General features: G+C 36.1%; 1 protein-coding gene and 1 pseudogene across 2 annotated transcripts in view; one reads left to right on the top strand and one right to left on the bottom strand.

The window, feature by feature from the left end:
* PHF14 (PHD finger protein 14) overlaps positions 1–18,030 on the top strand; it is a 199,113-nt gene that overhangs the window by 27,333 nt on the left and 153,750 nt on the right. For both annotated transcript variants that reach the window (XM_025380069.1, XM_025380071.1), the window contains exon 5: positions 11,477–11,636. In XM_025380069.1, the coding sequence (XP_025235854.1) occupies positions 11,477–11,636 (160 nt within the window). The remainder of the gene's footprint in view (positions 1–11,476; positions 11,637–18,030) is intronic.
* Positions 4,170–4,634, bottom strand: LOC112620968 (annotated as a pseudogene).

Raw genomic sequence — 18,030 nt, 5'->3', positions numbered from 1 at the left:
CAAGATTCCTCATGTAGGAGATGGGGAGGATCATCCTTTGAGAGACGTTGGTTTAGAAGAAAGTAAGAATGGGGCGATAAAAGGAACTCTACAATGTGGATGATGTCATGCTGGAGCTTAGACAGCCACAGGTATAGATCATGGGAGGAGCCAGAGCAATGTAGAATGAAGCATGGTTCCTGGTATAAGGCAAGTATAAGGTTGACAATGAGGTCTCTAAAAATTAAGACTTTTTATTTTATTTATTTATTTATTTTGAAACGGAGTTTTGCTCTTGTTGCCCAGGCTGGAGTGCAATGGAGCGATCTCAGCTCACTGCAACCTCCACCTCCTGGGTTCAAGCAATTCTCCTGCCTCAGCCTCCCAGAGTAGCTGGGACTACAGGCATGCACCACCATGCCTGGCTAATTTTTTGTATTTTTATTAGAGACGGGGTTTCTCCATGTTGGTCAGGCTGGTCTCGAACTCCTCTGCCTCTGGTGATCCACCTGCCTCTGCCTCCCAAAGTGCTGGGATTACAGGTGTGAGCCACTGTGCCCGGCCAAAAATTAAGATTTTTTATTCCTCTTAATAACGGTTAGGGCAAGCACAGGAAAGAAGAGGCAAAAATGAAATGCTGATGACAAAAAGTAACGATGTGAGCGCCAATAGAAGGTTGAGGGTCAGTGCAGATGGAAGCTTGGGTAGTATCTGCTAAACCAGATGTGCCTCCTCTTGCTCCAGCTCTTCTACTGTTTTCAGGTTGATTTTTCTTTCTTTTTTTTTTTTTTTGAGACGCAGTCTTGCTGTGTCGCCAGGCTGGAGTGCAGTGGCATGATCTCGGCTCATTGCAATCTCCGCCTCCCAGGTTCAAGCGATTCTCCTGCCTCAGCCTCCCGAGCAGCTGGGATTACAGGCATGCACCACCACACCCAGCTAATTTTTGTATTTTTAGTAGGGATGGGGTTTCACCATGTTGGCCAGGATGGTCTTGATCTCCTGACCTCATAGTCTGCCCCACTTGGCCTCCCAAAGTGCTGGTGCATATCTGTTCATATTATTTTCTGCTTAAAATCAGTCCCTTAAAAATAAAGTTCACACTAATAGCAAGACTCTCTGGAATCCCATACCACTTGCCTTTTTCTCCAGTGTTTGGGGGCTTTCATATATGCTTTTCTTTTTACCCAGATTCCTCTTGTTCCACAAATATAACCTAAATATATAGACGTTAAGCCAGTGTTTACCATTTGTCTTCCTGTTATTTGGATATTTGAAAAATCTTATTTTTAATTTTATTTTTAAAGATTTTATTGTGTATATTTAAGGTATACAATGTGTTGTTATGGGATTCATATAGATAGTAAAAAGGTTACTGTAGTGAAGGAAATGAACATATCCATCATCTCACATAATTACCCAATTTTTAAAAAGTTTACCAAGTCCATCCTTCTGCAGAACTTACTCATTTTTTTGTTTTTGTGAGAACAGCAGCTAAAATTTACATTTAGCATGAATCCCATACACAGTACAAATTTATTACCTTGAAAAATCTTAATTCATTAAAATATTTTTTCTTAATTATAAGTAACATGTGAGCAGATATGTAAAATAGTTATGCTTTCTGTCTCAACTCTACTTCTTTTTGCATAGGGAATCACTGTTAACAATTTGGTGTGAATCTACCCCATCTGTCCCTGGTACCTTGTGTACCAGGGCTTTTTAAATTTTATTTTATTATGTAGATATATGTCCATTGTAGAAAACATCAGTAGAAATAAGCTAAGAAAACATCTCCCAGTTGGGCGTGGTGACTCACACTTGTAATCCCAGCAATCTGGGAGACTGAGGTGGGTGGATCACTTGAGCTTAGGCGTTTGAGACCAGCTGGGACAATGTGGTGAAACCCGGTCCCTACAAAAAATACAAAAATTAGCCAGGTGTGGTGGCTTGCGCCTGTAATCCCAACTACTTGAGGGGCTGAGGCAGAGGATCACTTGAGCCAGGGAGTTCGAGGCTTCAGTGAACCAAGATTGCACCACTGCATTCCAGTGTGGGCTGCAGAGGAAGACTTTGTCTCAAAAAAAAAAAAAAAAGAAAAAGAAAACATCTCTCATAATTATACCACCTAGAGGTAAATATGCTTAAAACTTTAGTTTTTGTGTTTGTTCTTCCCGGCCTTTTTTTTTTTTTTTTTTGCTTGCTCATGCATATACACAAATATATATTTTTAATTTAATAGCCAATAATATGCACACTTTTCTTATAATCTCTATACCTCTATTATCACTATGGTTTCTCCATACCCCACAGGATCCATTCAGGTACCATGAGTTGTACTTGTGTTATATCTCTTTAGTCTCCATTAATCTAGAACAATTTTTCTCCCTTTTGATGGTGTTCATGATGTTGACATATTGAAGAATCTTAGTTTTTAGAATGTCATATTGAATACCTCTTAGTCTGGATATATCTTATTGTTTTCTTGTGATTAGATTCAGTTTAAACTTTTTTTTTTTTTGGTAAGAGTATTTTTTGTAAGATGTATAATGTGGCTGGGTGTGGTGGCTCATGCCTGTAATCCCAGCACTTTGGGAGGCCAACGTGGGTGGGTCACTTGAAGTCAGGAGTTCGAGACCAGCCTGGCCAACATGGCAAAACCCCGTCTCTACTAAAAATACAAAAATTAGCCTGTAATCCCAGCTAGTTGGGAGGCTGAGGCATGAGAATAGCTTGAACCTGGGAGGTGGAGGTTACAGTAAGCCAAGATTGTGTCACTGCACTCCAACCTGGGCAGCAGAGTGAGATTCTGTCTCAAAAAAAAAAAAAAAAAAGTCTAATGTCAATTTATTGCATTATTGGTGATAGTTCAGGTGGTGTCAACCACAGACCTCTTAATTTTAAAGGTTTTTTTTTTTCTATTTGTAATTAATGAGAAATCTGTGGGATAATAACTTTGAGACTTTGTTAATATGCCATTCTCTAGCAACTTTCCGCTTAATAGTTTTAGCATCCTTGTCAAAGTCACTGATTACAATTACACTGATTACATATGTGGGCTGCAAGATGGAAATTTGCTAATTCTAATTCTAATTCCTCTTACATTTGTTAGGAAGCATTTACTGTGTAAAGAAATTCTCTTCACTTTTTTTCCTTTTCAATATTACCATGAGCTCATATGTTGTAATTTGTTAACTGATTGCTGTTTCTGATACTTGTTACATTGTCCAAATTTGACCAGTGAGAGTCCTTTAAGCAGGCTCTTATATATACACAAACACTTCTCTCTGTCTCTCTCACTCTTTCTCTGTTCTGTCCACCACTTTTCTCTCTCCACCTCTAAATAAATTGGATAAATCGCAAAGATATTTTTCCGCAACTTGCTTTGTTTCACTCATCTGTTAATTCTGTAATTCTTCTCATGTCAGTGTATATGGGACATTTCATTCTTTTTAATGATACATAGAATGGCTCAACCATAATGTACTTATTTTTTTGTTTCAAGTTTTTCACTTATGTATAGTGCTGACAAACATGTGCCATGTATATATATGTAATAATTTCTGTGGGATAGATACCTAGAAGTAAAACTTGTTTTATTTTTTTGAGACGAAGTCTCGTTCTATCGCCGGCCTGGAGTGCAAAGGCGCGATCTCGGCTCACTGCAACCTTTGCCTCCTGGGTTGAAGCGATTCTCCCACCTCAGCCTCCTGAGTAGCTGGGACTACAGTCGTGTGCCACTACGCCCGGCTAATTTTTGTGTTTTGAGTAGAGACGGGATTTCACCATGTTGGCCAGGATGGTCTGGATCTACTGACCTTGTGATCTGCCCACCTTGGCCTCCCAAAGTGCTGGGATTACAGGGAAGTAAAATTTCTGAGTCAAAAGATAAGTGTATTTAAACTTTTAAAAACCATTTCCAGATTGACTACCAAAAAGACTGTAGTAATTACCAGCAATGCACAAACTGCTTGATAACATTGCATATTTGTAAATTTTATTTTATTCTTTTGGATATAATCTCTTTATTATAATGTGCATTCACCTTATTAAGAATTAAGTTTGGTATCTTGTGGCCATTTGCCACATTTTGTTTTCTCTTACTTGCCTGTCATTTTCTTAGTCATTTCTTTTCTTCTTTTTTTCTGGTGAAAACATATACATATATTTAGAATTAGCCAGCTGGACCGGGTTTAGATGATCCCAATTTTGTTGGCAACATTCAAAGCATTGTAATCAGGAGCCAGTCGAACATATGTCTTCTTCTCTCCATCAGGCCGAATTAGGGTGTTGACCTTGACCACATCAATGTCATAGAGCTTCTTCACAGCCTGTTTGATCTGGTGCTTGTTTGCTTTAATATCCACAATGAACACAAGAGTGTTGTTGTCTTCTGTCTTCTTCATGGCCGACTCAGTGGTCAGCAGAAACTTGATAGTGTAATAGTCAAGCTTGTTTCTCCAGGGGGCACTCTTCCGACGATATCTGCACTGCCTCCGGAGTCTCAGTGTCTTGGGCTGCTGGAAGGTGGGTGACGTGCGGATCTTCTTTTTTTGGTGGCTGTGGACACCTTTCAACACTGCCTTCTTGGCCTTAAAAGCCTTTGGTTTGGCTTCAGCATTAGGAGGGGCAGGAGCTTCCTTCACTTTCGGTGCCATCTTGTGAAAAGCATAGTCATTTCTTGGCCTCGCGCGGTGACTCACGCCTGTAATCCCAGCACGTTGGGAAGCCAAGGCATGTGGATCACCTGAGGTCAGGAGTTTGAGACCAGCCTGGCTAACGTGGTGAAACTCCCTTCTCTACTAAAAATACAAAAAATTTGCCAGGCGTGGTGGTGGGCGCCTGTAATCCCAGCTACTCGGGAGGCGGAGGCAGGAGAATCGCTTGAACCCAGGAGGCGGAGGTTGCAGTGAGCCGAGATCGCGCCAATGCACTCCAGCTTGGGTAAAAAAAGAGAAACACCCCCTCAAAAAAAAAAAAAAAAAAGACAAGCTTAGTCGTTAGATTCTCTTTGTCTCTTTTCTCATTGACTTACTGGAATTATTTTTTTAATGTTCGTTGTCTGTTATGTGTTGCAAACATTTTCCATCCTTGCAAATATTTTTTATGTTTTCCATCCTGTTCTGTATCCTTTAACTTTGTGATTTTTTTTGTTGTTTACAATTTTCTGTACGGTTAACACGTATAGATTTTTTTTTCCCCTTAACTCTTTTGGGACTAGCTTTTAAGTTTCAAAATGAATTTTTATCTAAAACTCAATCTAAAGAAAGGGACATTTTTAAAAGTGTAATAAGCAGCTAGTGTTGCTAGAGTCTTCTGTTCCTAAATTCACGTGCTTACAGTGACAGACTTCCATATTGTAATTCAGCCATGCAATTTTTAAAAAACATCTCATGGTTAAATATGAACTTCATGAATACTCTATTTAGAGAAAACTGTTCGCCTATCATAATACATGAATATTAAATAAAATGTGGAAAATATAGAACAGAGAGAAGAAAAACATTTCTAATTGTCCTAATATCCAGACAGCCATAGTATTTTGTTGCATTTCTTTTATCTTCTTTTTTTTTTTTTGAGAAATATGCTTATTCTCAAGTAATTGCATAAAGATTTTTAAGTTGAGATTTTGCTAAAAGGTAGTACACCAAATTTTGCTTATTGAATTTATAATTGTTTACTGTAATTACTTTTCAGAGTGCTCGCTTCATCTAAATCTCTTTTCTTTTTGAAATTTGAGGGCTGCAGCGTCTCACTTAGTATAAATATCTTTGTGGGAAGATCTTCTAATATTAGGGTACCTCTGACCATGATGTCACTTATCCTGATATCCTGATTGCAGTGTGTCTGAAGGAAAATGTCAGGTATATGTTAGTACATGACAGAAGTTAGGTAGTGTACTTACCAGCAGTTGCCCTCTGGTTTAGTTGCTATTCATTAAATGAGATAAGGCTTACTAAGAGATGTTTCCCCCTATTTTTCAGTTTACTGTTAGCCTAGCCCAAGGCCATTTTTGTTTTTTAGTGTATGCAAAAAGATATCCTTAGGAGTGTTTACTGGATAGTTGAATATGTTCAAGTTATAACCATTTGGTACGTTACTTCTTTTATGCTTTAGGACGGGGGTCCCCAACCAGGTGGTACTGGTCTTTGGCCTGTTAGGAACTGGGCCTCACAGCAGGGGGTGAGCGGCTGGTGAGCGAGCATTACTGCCTGAGCTGCACCTCCTGTCAGATCAGTGGCAGCATTGGATTCTCATGGAAGCGCAAACACTATTGTGAACTGCACATGTGAGGGATCTAGGTTTCATACTTCTTATGAGAATGTGATGCCTGATGATCTGAGGTGGGACAGTTTCATCCAAAATAATCCCCTTGTCCCATCCATGGAAAAATTGTTTTTCACGAAACCAGTCCCTGGTGTCACTGCTTTAGGATATGTTTCTGACAAGTATTATGCATGTTGTAGGTACTGTCTTTCTCGTAAACAATATTACTCATTTTAAAATCTTTTTTTGGCTGGGTGCGGTGGCTCACACCTGTAATCCCAGCACTTTGGGAGGCCAAGGTGGGCGAATCACGAGGTCAGGATATCGAAACCATCCTGGCTAACATGGTGAAACCCTGCCTCTACTAAAAATCCAAAAAAAATTAGCCGGGCATGGTGGCGGGTGCCTGTGGTTCCAGCTGCTTGGGAGGCTGAGGCAGGAGAATGGCGTGAACCTGGAGGCGGAGCTTGCAGTGAGCCAAGATCATGCCACTGCACTCCAGCCTGGGTGACAGAGTGAGATTCCATCTCAAAAAAAAAAAAAAAAAAAAAAATTAAAAAAAAATCTTTTTTATTGATGAATTTCATAGTCAAAAGTCTAATATATTAAGTACAGAAAAAGTGTTTTAAATTTTTAAATGACAACTTTTATATACCTGTTTTATATATACTGAAATATAATTAGGATAAATATTATTAAACACATACTGCAGATGAAGTAACTAAGCCTCAGAGATTTGGTTTGTTCAAAGTTACATAGCTAGAAGGTGGAAGACTGGAAGTCCACTGGCCCCTCTGTGAAAAGCTGAATGAGGAACATTTCCACTGATTGGAATTATCCATACCTTTATATAACTCAAAACAATTGTAAACACATTTTTTTTCTTAAATATGAGTTGTGTGCATAGCATATATTAGTCAAAGATTGATCCTAATGGCCATAGAAATGTGTCTTCTATATTACCCATTGGAAACACATTGAGCACATATGAAATGAGTTTTAAGTGTTTATACATTGTTTATTTTGTTTACCCATGTGAAAAAGAAAATATTTTTCCCATACTTATGTTTTATATGGAAGAGAGAAAGATTTTAGAATGTATTTAGTCACTAATTAAAATGAATTGGAGCAGATATACAGTGCTAGAACTTTGGTCTAGATCTCAGTAAACCCAACAGGTATGACAGAGAAATATGGGATAAGTGGCAAGTAAAAGTGGCAAGTAAAGAACTCTATAAAGATAATGACACAGTATGGATCATTTTTCAGGGACAGCGAAGCTGAAGAAAAAATACGTACACACTTGCTAGTTGTTCTTTGAACTTGCACAACACTAGTCTTCCAGATTACAAAGGAAGAATTTCCTGGGAATGGATTTCAGAATCATTCCTGAGATTGTTTGTAGGAGATTTAAAACTCTGTGCAAATGTGCACGTTTGCTATGTGTGTGGAATATTCTTTAAAAATGTAATTGAAAATTTTCTTTATTATAAAAAAGTAAACTGCTGTGATTTACCTTGATTTGGCTGAATGAAGTTAATAAATTGGATAGCTCCTTAAGGGCTTTATTCTCTTGGTAATTGCCTACTTCTGTGAATGCAGATTTTATCTAGTTTGAATTTGTTTCAAAGGAACATTATTTTGTAAAGAAAATATGTATTTTTTCCCATGTGGTATTGCATAGCACATTGAGAAAATAGATTGATGATGATTGTTTCGTTTTATGATTTTTCTTTGAATATAACATTTTGCTCTTTTGTTGGAAATAAAACTGATCCCAAGAAGAAAATTGTATTTCCTTTTAATTTTATGATAGTGCATTTAAAATGATACATATCTAGACAAGGTGATGAAGATGATGATTGCCAACCACAATTTAATGACATTAAAGAAATTAATGAGTTTCGATTCCTTTGCTTATCTTGTGTGTTACAGTCTAACTCCTTTTAAATATTTTCTTTGACATTTTATATGACTTTCAGATTGTGTGTGTACATATGATATATATAGTTATGTATTAAAGTATATTAAAATATTAAATGAAATTATATAGTTTAATTTATAACTATTAATTTTAACTATATTTAGCATAACTATTAACATAGTATATATGAAATAAATCCATATATTATGTATAATATATATACACACACATGCATAATCTGAAAAAATATATATATTTTTTTGAGACGAGATTTTTGCTCTGTTGCCCAGGCTGGTTCACTGCACCCTCCACATCCCAGGCTAAAGTGATTTTCCCACCTCAGCCTGTCTAGCAGCTGAGACTATGGTGTGTGCCACCATGCTTGGCTAAACTCTGTTTTGTGTTTTTTGTAGAGGCAGGGCCTCACTATGTTGCCCAGGCTGGTCTCAAACTCTTGGGCTCAAGCGATCATCCTGCCTCAGCCTCCCAAAGCGTTGGGATGGCAGGCATGAACTACAAGGCTTGGCTGACTTTCAGATTTTATTAAAATTCCCTGTTATAAAACCTTTGAATAGCAAAGGATAACAATTAAACAGTTGCTTGAAGCAGCTTGTGTAAGTCATAGTTGCAAACCAACTTTTTAGTTTTTTGCTTACTATTAGGCTATTTTAATTTAGATATGTATTAGGTAAGTCGTATTTTAATGAAATATATGTAACCATTGACATATAATGAAATCTAGTTAATTAATGTTGGTAATTTAAAATTATTTACTAATTTTATATGGCTCTTTTTCTTTCTCATGGCTGATTTGTTTAACTCAGTATTCATTCATTTATATACTGTAGTTATTTATTTATTTTAGTTGAATTTCTTTAATGGCTGTGAGAGGTGACTCTCCAATTTAGGCTCCTGGTTGTCTGGTTAGTGTTTACCAGTTCAAATAATCACATGATCTTACGTTGGCTAAAGTCTTTTAGGAGACTATCATGTTAAGTGTTTCTCATCATGGCTTATTTAATGTCATCAGTTTGTTGGGGGTTACTTTGGGTGCCCCTTAGAACTTGGCCCCAAGACCTACCCTCTTAGAATAAACCTGGTCAAAAGGATGTTGGGATGGTTGCTATTTCATCTTTAGAAATGACCTATCTTGAGATGTAACACATGTGTCTTAGGAGACTGGAGAAATGCCCAAACCTACAGGTGATACATCAGGACTAGAATTAAGTTGCTATGTATTCATTATTATATGTGCTTTAAATTGTTTCTTTGAAGGATGTTTTACATAAGGGCAGTGTGTTCCTTTTTAGAGGAAGGGAAATTTGATAATGAGAAGTTAGTGTGTGTCCATTACATTTGGGAAGAAGAAATCTATTTGGGAGTCATGACTATCATCAGTAGAGAAGTGTACTTTATTGTTGGTTATCAGTAAGTAGTTCAGCATGGTTTTTAATAGTCTGAATGAAATACTGTCTCAGAACTTTTCAATTTCCATTTATCAGATTCCATGTTTATTATATTTTGGTGGTAGTAATACAAACTTCTAGGCATCTTGATGCTGAGAAAGTTATTTATGATTATGGATGCGACATTGCTTACTAGCAGATTTTGTTGGTTTCTCAGGTACTGACAGCCTCATCAATACTGAGTTCATAGACAAAATTGAGTTATAGGAATTTTAATGATCAAAACCTGATTTACCAAGATATTGTCAATGAAGTCCTGCCTGAATTTCTTATTGCAGCTTTGATAAATAATCTACTCTTTTAAACTCAGAATCAAGGAAAATACTTTGACTTTATAAAAATTTTAGGCAGATTTGGAAGCCTAAATAGTAACTTTAAATATACAGTCACCCCTCAGTATAACTGGGGGATTGGTTCCAGGACCCCTGCAGATACCAAAATTAGCCCATATTCAAGTCCCACAGTTGGACTTGGGGAACTTGGGTTTATGAAAAGTTGATGCTTTGTATGTGTGAGTTTTGTATCCCACAAGTGTATTTTCACTCCGTATTGTGTTGAAAGAAATCCACGTATAAGTGCATCTGACCAGTTCAAACCTGTGTTGTTCCATTGTCAACTGTAACTTGTAATTCCAGAGATGTATATAAGGAAACTTTGCTTTTGATTATTGGAGGGCAGTTGAATTGAAGTATGACATGTCCTACTCTAAAATGTAAAGAACATTGCCAGGTTATCTTGTTGGTTGGGAGTGTTCATGAGAATCTTTAAGGATTTTTATTACCTTAGCTGCCTAAGTAATATGATGAACTTCTCTCAGAATATTTAGTTTTGTGAGTGATAAGAGAAAAAAAGAGAATGACATACTGTTTTCATCCATTTCAGTTATAGACAAATTTTCACAGAAGACAGAATAATTTAAAATTTTTAAACAGATTAAATACATCATATAGTTAGAGATTGGCTCAGTTGTGCGTGGAACTCAGTCTGTCTAACGTTATTACTCTGAACTTTTCAAACTGTTCTATAGTTTTAGGTGTGTAACTTTGCTTTTACAATTGTATTACACCTGTTTATATTACAATCTGCCACCTCCAAAATTAGATCAAAGACTTTTTTGTTTGTATGTTTGTTTTGCATGAGTTTGGTCTTTTATATACATATTTTAGTACCTGGTACAAAGGGACCTCAATAAGTATTTACCAACCAATAATTAACTAATCTAAATTCTTTAATGACAACTTATATTTTTATGTTTTATATTTTTATTTTTTATGAGATGGAATTTTGCTGTTGGCACCCAGGCTGGAGTGCAGTGGCGCAATCTTGGCTCACTGCAACTTCTGCCTCCTGGGTTCAAGCTATTCTCCTGCCTCAGCTTCTCGAGTAGCTGGGATTCCAGATGCCTGTCACCACGCCTGGATAATTTTTGTGTTTTTAGTAGAGATGAGGTTTCACCATGTTGGCCAGGCTTTTCTAGAACTCCTGACCTCAGGTAATCTGCCCACCTTGGCCTCCCAAAGTGCTGGGAATACAGGCATGAGCTACTGCTCCCAGCCTATTTTTAAATATTTTTTAAATTAAAAATTTATTGTTTTCCCACCTTTAATGCTTTTATAGTAGGACCAAAACTATTTTTTAAAATGTCATTTATTTCATTGTGTTACTACATTACGTGAAAAAGTATATAAAATGAGTTTATTTCTGTATTTTAATACATTTCTTATAAATCACTGGTATTTCATATCTTTTTCCTCATCTCTTCCCTTTGCTATTTTTCTTTTGTGATTGTATGTGACTTTAACAAAATAAACCCTATTTAATCATAGTGTTTTTCTTTTTTTAGGTTGTTACGGAGTTGATGGAGAAAGTGACTCTATTATGAGTTCAGCTTCTGAAAACTCCACTGAACCTTGGTTTTGTGATGCCTGTAAATGTGGTGTTTCTCCTAGCTGTGAACTGTGCCCTAATCAGGATGGAATTTTCAAGGAGACAGATGCTGGAAGGTTAATGTCCTAATTATGTTGATTCATATGTTTGCTTTATAATGTGTCTGCCTTTGACTTCCCTGTTTTTCTGTTTATGATTATCCAGGTTACACACTTTCATTTGATTGCTTCTTTGTATGTTCTTGGCATAGAGTAAATGACCAGTGGGATATAGATGGAGAAGGGTGAGAGGAAAGACCATTTATTGAGTACCTGCATCTGCCTTTACATCCATAATCTTATTTAATCTTAATAATTGACCCTATGATGAGGCAGATGGTAAAGTTTCTCATTTGATAGGTTTAGTACCCAGGGCTCAGATTATTTAAATAACTTATTAGTTCAAGACTAATAAGTTACCTAAGTATATTCAAACTGGTGAATGGTCAGTTTTGAACCTAGATGTGTATAACTTTATATCAGTAGATAGAACTTAATACAGTGATTTAAAAAGGAGAAGTTTAGTATAAAGAATTATTAAACTATGATAAAAGAGTCACTAAGGTATAAAAAAACTCTAAAGGATGCTCTGGGGCTGAGGGAGATTATCCAAGGAATGACAAAATTGGAATGATGACCTCCTACTCTAGGTTGGGGTTCAGGCTTTGTTGGAGAAATTATAGTTAAACCCTAATGGATGGAGAGAATTATGCTGGTTATAGCCTAGGCCAAATTTTGTCTTCAGTTCATGGCAAGTAGGTGGCTGGGTACAGTCTGCAGGGAGAACTGGGGCACTGGTTTGAAACCTGAAGAGTATGCTATCTATGTTGAGAGGGCCATGGAAAAATGATCTTCAGGTTGGGCCAGGGCTGTGAGGTCACTGAGGGACTGTGTATATGGCTGGGGCAGAGCACAGGAGGATGTACTCCACCCATCCCAGATGAAAAGCCCCTCTCTCCTACAAGACCTCCTGCCATTGAGTTTATAGCTCCCTCTACCATTGAGCTTAGTGTCATGCTCACTCTAAGAAGAAATGCTGAAGAATTTTGGTCCATTATTGCAGAGTAGGTATTGAAGCATGCATGAGAGGCAAATAAATCAATAAGTGGCACAAAGACCTGTGTTCTTTTTACTACATTCACACTCGTGTTTTAACACATTTGAGCACTTGTCATCATAATGGTGGTGTCATCTTTCCTGTGTGTGTTTTTTTTTTTTTTTTTTAACAGGAGACTACCATCTAGGGTTGGTAACTAAAATTAAGAGTAATTTTCAACCTTTTCTGTTTTGTGGAGATCACGCTCTGCCTCTTCCTCTCCAGTATAAGGGGGGGGGGTACTTAAATTTTTATTTTGTCACATAAGGATATTTTACTATTTTATTAAACATGCTTTATATTAAAAACAAGAATAACAGCAAAGCAACCTATATAAATTATCACCATGATTTCCCATACTTTAACATAAAAAAACTAGGGTACATTATGTCCTAAAATAAAAGATAGGCTTTTAAATTTAATAAATTTTACTTTAGTGAAGTAAAACAAATTTTTTCTTATTTTTATCATTTTTGCCTCAATTGGTGAACCGATCCTTGAGAAATGTTGCCATACAAGATTGCTGGGATAGCATAGAGTGTACCATTGGATCCTGGAGAACCCCATGTGTTGATGTTCAAGACAAATGACTAAAGAATGTTACCTCTCCTTCCTTATCGTCTATCCAAAAATAAAGTATATAACAAATGATTTGATGTATTGACATGAATCTGTGGTCTATATCATAGGCATAGGCATTACTTTAAGTTTGGCCTGACAGTGGCCTAGTATTAGGGAGTTCGGTAAGCATTAAGTGTGCACTTTCAAGTTGGACTCTATTTTTGGATTCTGGTCTTTTTTTTTTTTTTTTTTCCTTACTAGGTATAATTTTAGGCAAGTGATAATAACCTTTTTATGCCTCGGTTTCCTTAGTAGTGTTGAGAGGACTAAATGAGATGATCCATGAGAAACAATTAGCAGTTTCTGTAACATAAGTGGTTAGTAAATGTCTCCTTACTCTTACTACTGCCGTTACTGCTACTACTAGTTCTTTCTTATTACTATTATTGCTCTACTTATTTTAGGTAATCATGGAGTATTAGCTTATGCATAGATTTTTTTTTTTTGATAACTCTTCCAGTCCTGAGAATTGAAATTTTTGGTGATAAATTGTGATGAATAAGTAAGGCAGTTTTGGAAAGACAACTTCCTTTTAGGGAAGAGAATTTATTTTACTCTTTTTCTTGTTAATAATTTAAAAGTTCTGTTAGGGCACTGTCAAGTAGTGGTTACTTCATGCTATCATAATAGACAAAACAACAGGTAAAGTTGTTTCTGAATTAAGAAAACTGAGGCCTCTACCATTTAGGTTTACTGAGGGATTTTTTTTGGATACTGTGGACGTTACATAAGTAGACATCTCCTGTGATGGTGCAACATGGCAGAAATTCTTTTATATACTATTTGAACACTTTACTTGCGCTAATGTCTACACTCACCTGTAGGCTGTACTGGAAATTATAGGCCTTCATAATATTTCCAAGGATGTAATACTAGTTTGATTCAAGGTATGAAAAGCCAAGAAAATTCGACAAGCCTTTTAGTATATGAGCTTCAAATGGAAAACAGGGAAAAAGAATGAATATTGTGTCTAAAGAATAAAAAAGGTTTTGAAGTTCACTATCACATGGGATTAATTAGACTTTTTTCCTTCTATTCTTGATGGGAGCTACAAGTTCTACATAGAAAATGATGTGATTTAATGTAAGAAAACCAATACTTTCTTGTCGTTAAATTTTTATTTTGTATCTTATGGAGAGTAAGACTTATAAACCTGACTGTGGGAAATTTTTAGGCATGCTCTCCTTTTTAATTTTTTATTTATAGTTTTACTATTTGTGGGTACACAGTAGATATATATATTCATGGGGTACCTGAGATGTTTTGACACAGGCATGCAATGTGAAATAAGCACATCATGGAGAATGGGGTATCCATTTCTCAAACACTTATCTTTTGAGTTACAAACAATCCAGTTACACTCTTTAAGTTATTTTTAAGTGTGCAATTTAGTTTTTCTTGTCTGTAGTCACCCTGTTGTACTATCTAACAGTAGGTCTTATTCCTTCCACTTTTTCTGCTCATTAACCATCTGCCACCTCCCCCCACCATTTTACCCTTTCCCTGCACTATCCTTCCCAACCTCTAGTAACCATCCTTCTCCTGTATCCATGAGTTCAGCTGTTTGATTTTTAGATCCCACAAATAAGTGAGAACATGTGATGTTTGTCTCGCTATGCCTGGCTTATTTTACCTAACATAAGGATCTCTAGTTCCACCCAAGTTGTTGTAAATGACTGGCTCTCATTCTTTTTTATGGCTGAGTAGTACTCCATTGTGTATTGTGTACCACATTTTCTTTATCCGATTTCAATCTGTTAATGGAAACTTAGGTTGCTTCCAAATCTTAGCTATTGTAAACAGTGCTGCGACAAATACAGGAGTGCAGATATCTCTTTAATATACAGATTTCCTTTCTTTTGAATGTATACCCAACAGTGTGATTGCTGGATTATATGGCAGCTCAATTCTTAGGAACCTCCGAAGTTTTCTTCATCATTTAATTTACATTTTGTGCAGCAGCGTACAAGGGTTCCCTTTTCTTCACATCCTTGCCAACGTTTGTTATTGCCTGTCTTTTGGATATAAGCTATTTAAACTGGGGTGGGATGATATTTCATGGTAGTTTTGATTTGCATTTCTCTGACGATCAAGGATTTTGAGTCCTTTTTCATATACCTGTTTTAGCATATGAACTTCCTTTTGTGTGTCTTCTTTTGAGAAATGTCTATTCAAATCTTTAGTCTATTTTTAATCAGATTATTAGATTTTTTTTCCTGTAGAGTTACTTGAACTCCTTGTATATTCTGGTAATTTATACCTTGTTAGTTGGGCAATTTGCAAATATTTTCTCCCATTTTTTGGGTTGTCTCTTCAGTTTGATGATTGTATCATTTGTCCAACTTGTGATCCTGCTTTTTTTAAAACCTGGTATGATATCTTTTGTCTATTTTTGCTTTGGTTGCTTGTGCTTGTGGAGTTTAGCTCAAGAAATTTTGCCCAGAGCAGTGTCCTGGACATTTTCTCCAACGTTTTCTTGTAGTATTTTCATAGTTTGAGGTCTTAGATTTAAGTCTTTAATCCGTTTTGATTTGATTTTTGTATATGGCAAGAGATGGGGTCTAGTTTCCTTCTTCTGCATATGGATATCTAGTTTTTTAGGACCATTTATTGAAGAAGCTCTTTTCCCATATATATGTTCCTGGCACCTTTGTTGAATTAAGTCCATTTAGGTGTGTGGATTTGTTTCAGAATTCTCTATTCTCTTCCATTGTTCTGTGTATCTGTTTTATGACAATACCATGCTGTTTTGGTTACTATAGGTCTGTGGTATAATTTGAAGTCAGGTAGTATGATTCTTTTTTGCTTAGGACAGCTTTGGCTATTCTGGGTGTTTTGTGGTTCTATATACATTTTAGGATTGTTTTTTCTATTTCTGTGAAGGATGTCATTGGTATTTTGATAGGGATTGCATTGAATCTGTACATTGCTTTGGCTAGTATGGGCATTTTAACAATATTGATTCTTCCAGTTCATGAACATGGAATGGTTTTCCATTTTTTGGTGTCGTCTTCAATTTGTTTCATCAGTGTTTTATAGTTGTTATTATAGAGATCTTTTACTTCTTTGTTTAAGTTAATTCCGAGATATTTAATCTTATGTGTGGCTATTATAAATGCCATTACTTTTAAAATTTCTTTTTCAGATTATTCACTGTTGTCATGTAGACATGCTCCTGATTTTTGTATGTTGCTTTTGTCTTCTGCAACTTTACTGAATTTATCGGTTCTAATAGTTTTCTGATGGAGTCTTTAGGTTTTTCCAAATATGGCATTATATTATCTGCAAACAAGAATAATTTGACTTCTTTCTTTCTAATTTGGATGCCCTTTATATCTTTCTGTTGTCTGATTGCTGGAAGCTAGGGCTTCCAGTACTATGTTGAATAACAGTGGTGACAGTGGGTATACTTGTCGTTTTCCAGATCTTAGAGGAAAAGCTTACAGTTTTTCCCATTCAGTATGATACTAGCTGTGGGTCTGTCATATATGACTTTTATTATGTTGAGGTATGTCTTTCTGTCCCCTGGTTTTGGGGAGTTTTTATGATGAAGCGATGTTGAATTTTATTAAATGCTTTTTCAGCATCAGTTGAAATGATCGTATGGTTTTTATCCTTTATTCTGTTGATGTGATGTATCATGTTGATTGATTTGCTTATGTTAAACCATCCTTGCATCCCAGGGATAAATCTTACTTGGTCATAATGATCTTTCTAATGTATTGTTAAATTCAGTTTGCTGGTATTTTGTTGAGGATTTTTGCATCAGTGTTCATCAGAGATACTGGCCTGTAGTTTTCTTTTTTTGATGTGCCTTTGGCTGGTTTTGGTATCAGAGTAACATTGGCCTTGTAGAATGAGTTTGGAAATATTCCCTCTTCCTCTGCTTTTTGGAATAGTTTGAGTAAGATTGGTATTGTTCTTTAAGTGTTTGGTAAAATTCAGCAGCGAAGCCATCAGGTCAAGCAGTCCCAGGCTTTTCTTTACTGGGAGACTTTATTACGGCTTCAATCTCATTACTTGTTATTGGTCTGTGCAGGCTTTGGATTTCTTCATGGTTCAATCTTTGTAGGTTGTATGTGTCTAGGAATTTATTCATTTCTTCTAGATTTTCTAATTTATTGACATATAGTTGCTCATAGCAGCTGCTAATGATCCTTTGAATTTCTGCAATATCAGTTATAATGTCTCCTTTTTTATTTCCAATTTTATTTATTTGTATCTTCACCCTTTTTTCCTTAGCCTGGCTAAGGGTTTGTTAGTTTTGTTTACCTTTTCAAAATACCAACATTTTGTTTCATTGATCTTTTGTATATATTTTTTTCATTTCAATTTTATTTATTTCTGGTCTGATCTTTATTAATTCTTCCACTAATTTTGGGTTTGGTTTGCTCTTGCTTTCCTAGTTCTTTAAGATGCATCATTGGATTGTTTATTTGAAGTTTTTTCTCTTTTGATGTAGGCACTTATAGCTATAAACTTCCCTCTTAGTAGGGCTTTTGCTGTATCCCATAGGTTTTGGTATGTTGTGTTTCCATTATCATTTGTTGCACTCTTCTTCTTTATGTCCTTTGTTGGATGTCCTCCTAGCTATTGTGAAATAAAATATGGCTCTGAACTAAATTCCTTAATTTTTAAAACTAAGCTTTATGTTGCAATAAAAGGCAGCATTGAAATATTTATGTCTCAGTTCTTTCTTTTTTTTTAACCCTTCAGACGGGGTCTGGCTCTGTTGCCTAGGCTGAAGTGCAGTGG

This window comes from Theropithecus gelada, chromosome 3, assembly GCF_003255815.1.
Source record: "Theropithecus gelada isolate Dixy chromosome 3, Tgel_1.0, whole genome shotgun sequence".
Classification (NCBI taxonomy): domain Eukaryota; kingdom Metazoa; phylum Chordata; class Mammalia; order Primates; family Cercopithecidae; genus Theropithecus; species Theropithecus gelada.
Note: the sequence above shows the minus strand (reverse complement) of the source record. Positions and strands in the feature narration are given on the sequence as shown.